General features: G+C 48.1%; 1 protein-coding gene across 1 annotated transcript in view; it reads left to right on the forward strand.

Annotated features, from left to right (window-relative positions):
• ak8 (adenylate kinase 8) overlaps nucleotides 1–5,881 on the forward strand; it is a 9,919-nt gene that overhangs the window by 2,776 nt on the left and 1,262 nt on the right. Inside the window, exons 6-14 of the mRNA XM_008296329.1 lie at nucleotides 1,810–1,955; nucleotides 3,574–3,713; nucleotides 3,808–3,879; nucleotides 3,959–4,159; nucleotides 4,337–4,459; nucleotides 4,536–4,625; nucleotides 4,866–5,007; nucleotides 5,144–5,224; nucleotides 5,587–5,716. Coding sequence (XP_008294551.1) covers nucleotides 1,810–1,955; nucleotides 3,574–3,713; nucleotides 3,808–3,879; nucleotides 3,959–4,159; nucleotides 4,337–4,459; nucleotides 4,536–4,625; nucleotides 4,866–5,007; nucleotides 5,144–5,224; nucleotides 5,587–5,716 — 1,125 coding nt within the window. The remainder of the gene's footprint in view (nucleotides 1–1,809; nucleotides 1,956–3,573; nucleotides 3,714–3,807; nucleotides 3,880–3,958; nucleotides 4,160–4,336; nucleotides 4,460–4,535; nucleotides 4,626–4,865; nucleotides 5,008–5,143; nucleotides 5,225–5,586; nucleotides 5,717–5,881) is intronic.

Below are 5,881 nucleotides of genomic sequence, written 5' to 3' on the forward strand. Positions count from 1 at the left end.
TTTAGTGTCGGGTCATCGGGTCACGGCTGAACATGAATCATTTGTTCTTCACTAGAAAGAACAACAGTTAAACTCCTTCCTGTTGAAAAAGGACTTTAATGGTTAAAAATGTGTTTTTCCATTTTTACAATGTGAGCGAACGTTTTCTGAAGCGTTGCTGTGATGTTCATGGACGACTAAAAACATCTACGAGGACGTTTTCAACTGGCAAAGACTCGTTTATTTAATCTTCAGTTCAGCTCCGACCAGATGTCTGACATGAAACTCTTGCTGGTACAGATAGGATCCGACCAGAATGTCCTTTAACTTTATCTATCCTGTGTCTTCCATACACATCTGCAATGAACCGGGAATCACTAAAGTGTTAATAGCATTCATTAGAACTACAAAATCATTGACAAGTATCAGACTCGTATGAGGGACACGATGAAGCTTCATTGAACTCCAGCTGTGTGTAGTCTGAACAAGACGAGGGCTGCTGTCGGTCACGGCTGATTGAAGAATGAACATGATGGCGACTCTGTTGGACAGGAATCAGTCTAGTTATTGATAAACTGACGTCCTGCTGCAGCCACTCAGAAACCAGCTGCTGCTTTCTGATGAAAACTAAAATAAACGGTTTGCAGGTGAAACTGAGCCGACAGTGGCAGATCATTGAAATGAGGTTCTGCTCATAAACATGCTGTCAGCCTGACGATAAAGAGTCTGTAGGTTTGTTCCAGACGCGTTCCGCTCTCAGAGGTTCAGCCATGAAATATTCATCAGGCTGGGTGTATTTATATCAGCTGATCGCCATGAATCGGGGCTCTGATGATCATAATTAGCGCTCTGGTCGCCGCTGTGTCCTACTACGATTCCCAGCAGGCCGAGCAGCGGCTCGCCTCCCCAGAGATCAGCTGATCAAACGGCGGCGGCGCTGTCACTTCAGCCGTCGCGTCTCATCAGCATCACGTTCTGACGGCGTTCTGCAGAGTTAAAGCAGCGCAACGTTCCGTCACAAACACAACAAGAACGCAAAGTGGAGCTCGCAGCTGCACACACCTGCAGACCAGCGCCTCACCTGTGTTCTCCGTGTTCTGGCCGGAACCCACCAAACAGCCACAGACAGCAAACAGACGAGCGCAGAACACCCTGAGATTGGTTCCACCGCTCCATGGAAGAGGTTCTGCAGTTCACTTAGAATGTGTCAGAGGTTCACGTCATCAGTCAGGAGGTTCTAGAGTTTATTTAGAATGTTTAGGAGGCTGTAGTGGACTTTTAGAAAGTTCTGGAGGTCATTACTAATGTTTAAGTGGTTCTAGAGTTCATTAAAGAGGTTCCAGTGGTTGGTTCTAGAGTTGAATAGAGTAGAGGTACCTGCATTCTTAGAGGAGGTTCTAAGGATCACCGAGAAGGGTCTAGAGCAGAGATCTCCAACTCTGGTCCTCATGAGCTCCTGTCCTGCAGGTGTTAGACGTCTGACTCAGACTAATGGTTCTCCAGCAGCTTGTCGTCAGGTTCTACACAAGTCTGTTAGTGATCCATTACCTTGAGTCAGGTGTGTTGCAGTACGGAGACGTCTAAAACCTGCAGGACAGGAGCTCATTAGAACCAGAGTTGGAGATCCCTGGTCTAGAGGGTTCTAGTTGGTCTAGCAGTCCTGTAAGATGTTTAGGTGGTTCATGTGATGTAAGATATTTTAGGTCTGGGGCTCCTTGAGAGGATTCTAAGAGTTTTGTAGAAGGTTCTTGTGATATTTGAGAAGGTTCTGGTGGTCACTGAGATGGTTTAAGGCGGGTGGTTCATTAGGTGATTCTGTTGGTTCTTTAGGAGGTCAATAAGGAGGTTCACACATTCATCAAGGGGCCTATCGATGCTGTTCATGAGGTTTTTCATGTTCTTGAGGAAGTTCTAGTCACAGAGGAGGTTCCAGCGACTCCAGAGGTTCATTCTTTGAGTGGTTCTAGTGGCTTCAGGTGCCACGACCCAGCTCTAGTGGGTGTTAGACCATCACAGTCTAACGTTCTTTAAAAACCTCTTGCTCTCTAACACTGTGGGAACGTTTTATAGATCTCATCATATGTTCCCTTAACAGCATCCCCAACACATCCTAACTCATCACCTCACAGGAACATTCTCCAAAAGTCATCTGCGGCCTCGGTAACATCTGGAGAACATTTTCTGCATGCTGGTTTGAGAACGTTCCTCCCTTGCTATCATTGAACATAATCTGTGTTCCTGTTGACATCCCTCAAACATCATCTCAAAGGTAGAACCTTCAGTTTTCACCTCAAAGGAACATTAATCTAAACGATAGATGTCCTTCAAACGGTCAGCAGACACTGTAGACCTGGTCGGCTGATCTTCAGATCCCGTCAGAGTTTTATTGTTTAGGTTGATGTTTAAATGCCCCTCAGGGGAGAAGAACGAGGAACCTGCTGAGAACAGCTGTCTGACGGGACACTCACCTCTGACAAGGTTCCTCTGAAGGTTCCAGCTAGAACACGGCTTCATCCTCCGACACCATCAGTCGGCTTCTGTTTCCTCTGAAGACTACAAACTGCAGCTTTTAGCTTCAGAGTGTGTGTGTGTGTGTGTGAGAGTGTGTGTGTGTGTGTGACATTAGCAGCTCTTTGATTTGTTAATGGTTGTATTTAGCTGCAGGCTAAACTCTTCAGTCTGTGTGTAAATGGAGGATGATTGACGTTAAGACGCTGCCACATTACTAACCTGTCTGTCTGTCTGACTGTCTGTCTGTCTGTCTGACTGTCGAAGTGTTCCACAGTCTGGTTCTGCCTTAAAGAATCGGGTCATTTTAAACAGAACCTGTAAATTCCAGTTCAAGGTTCTGCCCCTGCAGCTCATGGAGCCAGAACACCTGAGAAGCTCTTCTGGGACATTTCAGCCTTCAGCTGCTGCAGCAGCTCAGCCGCTATAAACACCTAAATGACTGTAGAACCGTCTAAAGAGCTCCTAAGTCAAACTAGAACCTCCTAAATAAGTTCTAGAACCACCTGAACCACCAAGCTACATGAGTGAGAATCACTAAAATGAGACCTAGAACCCACCAAACATCACTCCTTAGGGGCTGTAGTGGGTCTTAGATGTAGAATCTCCTGAATGACATCAGGAACCACCTGACCCAGTTCCATGAACTGGAGAACCGCCCAGTTTACCCCAGATAATCTGCCGATCAACATCTGAAACAGAACCATTGATCGTGTGTTAGAACCCAATGAAGCCGCTCCTCACACACACACTTCCTGCCACAGTGTGTGTCTGCTGCCAGTCGTGCTGATTGAGCCTGACAGGCAGCACTGAGGGATTAGTGCTGTCTCTGTTATTCTGCCGTCAGCCTCAAATCACGACGTTCTAATGAGCTGCAGAACGTTCCTGACAGGATGCGGTTTAGTGATCGGGTCACAGTGAGAATCCTGGAGAACTGAAGTCATAGAGACTGGAAATAAAACCTTCATTTATCAGCAGACATTCTAAATGTTCCTCACAGTCTGAATGAACCATGAAGCACTAGAACCTGCTGCTAGAACAGCTGATAGCAACTATGTACTAATGAGAACCTGACTGGTGATCCAGAACCAGAACTAGCTGCTGTTCACATGATCTGAGGTGTGTGTGTGTGTGTGTGTTCCAGGGCTGGGTGCTGGTCGGGTTCCCTCGGACTCGTCTGCAGGCTCTCAGTCTGCAGCAGCTCGGCGTTCTACCAGAACACGTTGGTGAGAACAAAACAACATGTTGGCTCACTGTGTGTGTGTCTGTGTTGTGTAACATGCAGCTCTGTGTGTGTGTGTGTGTGTGTGTGTGTGTCAGTGCTGCTGACGGCTCCGGATGAAGTTCTGCTGCAGCGGTTTCAGGGCCGACAGGTGGACCCTCTGACTGGAGGTGAGTGGGTCAGCTCAGGTTCTCTGATGTTCTCTGAGGTTCTTCAGACCTCAGATCCGTCCTGACTGTGTGTCTGCAGACGTCTACCATCACACCTTCATCAGACCTGTCGATGATGTCGTTGCTCGCCGCCTGGAGGAGGGGCGGGGCCTGTCAGAGGAGCAGCGACTAGCTGAGCTGCAGTGTTTCCGCCGTGAGGTCACAGGCATAAGCTCCGCCTACCAGCACGTCCTGAAGGTCGTCAACGGCGACCAACCACACGCTGACGTCTACCAGCAGGGTACACACACACACACACACACACACACACACACACACACACACACACCACATGCTGTCCTTATTCGTTCAGAGTTAAAAGCTGTTCTCACGTATAGCTTTAGCGTCATGTTGTTTTATCAGTGAAGGTTCCACACAGGAACCTGAGCAGGGGGGTAACCTGTGGGTTCTCTCTCAGTGTTGGACTTCGTTCAGACCCAGCGCCGCTCCAGAACCCCCAGAATCCTCCTGCTGGGTCCTCCAGGTTCTGGGAAGAGTCACCAGGCCCGACTGCTGTCACACAAATACAAGATGGTGGACGGTAGGAACTCCCACATGGTTCTGTTGGAGCGCTCGGTTCTCAGGGTGTAATCAAGATCTGTGGTTCTGTCCGTCAGTGTGCTGTGGGTGCCTGCTGAGGTCCGTAGCAGCCGACGGGTCCGCTGTGGGACAACAGATCCAGCCGTACCTGGATGATGGTCGTCCAGGTAACACAGTCTGACACCTGCAGGCTCATGTTCCACGTCACAGCGCCGCAGAACCCACTGCTGCATCAGAACATACCAACACTAAGGAGGCCTGCAGTGGTTCTGCTGCTGCCACTGAGCCTCTACAATCTGTATTCATGTAGAATACTCTAGAACCTCCTAATTAAACTCTAGAACCTTTGAAGTAACTTGAACTTCAGGTGTGAACTCTAAAGCACAGGTGTGATTCTTGATTATCAGTTGCAGACTCGCTGGTTCTGCAGGTTCTTCAGGAACGTCTGAGCCGGATGGACTGCACCTATAGAGGCTGGATCGTGCACGGGTTCCCCTGGGACCTGCAGCAGGCCAAGAACCTGCAGGAGTCGCAGCACCAGCCCAACAGGTACTACTGCTGATACTACTACTACTCCTGTACGACTGATCCTACAACTAGGTACAAGGTACTACTGATTATACTACTATTACTAATAATAATAATACTAGTAATACTACGACTACTGTTCTCTTCCTGTCCTCAGAGTTTTCTTCCTGGAGTTGACAGATGACGTTTGTTTGGAGAGAATCACTCTGAGAGCAACAGACCCAGTCAGTGGACAGAGGTCAGTTCACCAGGTTCACCAGTTTAACCAGTTCAACCAGTTTAACCAGTTCACCAGGTTCACCAGGTTCACCAGTTTAACCAGTTTAACCAGTTCAACTAGTTTAACCAGTTCAACCAGTTTAACCAGTTCAACTAGTTTAACCAGTTCAACCAGTTCAACCAGTTCAACTAGTTTAACCAGTTCACCAGGTTCACCAGTTCAACCAGTTCAACCAGTTCAACTAGTTTAACCAGTTCACCAGTTTAACCAGTTCAACCAGTTTAACCAGTAAACTCGCTAGATGTCGACAACCTTGACTCTGTTCAGAACCTTATTTCAGGTTCTGTAGAACATGTTGAACCACCCGTCTGTGTTAACAGGTTCCACACTGTGACTCGACCCGCTCCGAACTCTGAGGTCCAGAACCGACTGCAGACCAGACCTGAAGACAAAACCCACACTGTAGCACACAGTCTGAAACAGTACAGGAACCACAGTGCTGCCCTGCAGGTACACACACCTGATACACCTGATACACCTGATACACCTGATACACCTGAACACACCTGATACACCTGATACACCTGATACACCTGAACACACCTGAACACACCTGAACACACTTGAACACACCTGATACACCTGAACACACCTGAACATACCTGACACACCTGA

This window comes from Stegastes partitus, unplaced genomic scaffold (assembly GCF_000690725.1).
Source record: "Stegastes partitus isolate 25-593 unplaced genomic scaffold, Stegastes_partitus-1.0.2 Scaffold1120, whole genome shotgun sequence".
NCBI classification, from domain to species: Eukaryota; Metazoa; Chordata; class Actinopteri; family Pomacentridae; genus Stegastes; species Stegastes partitus.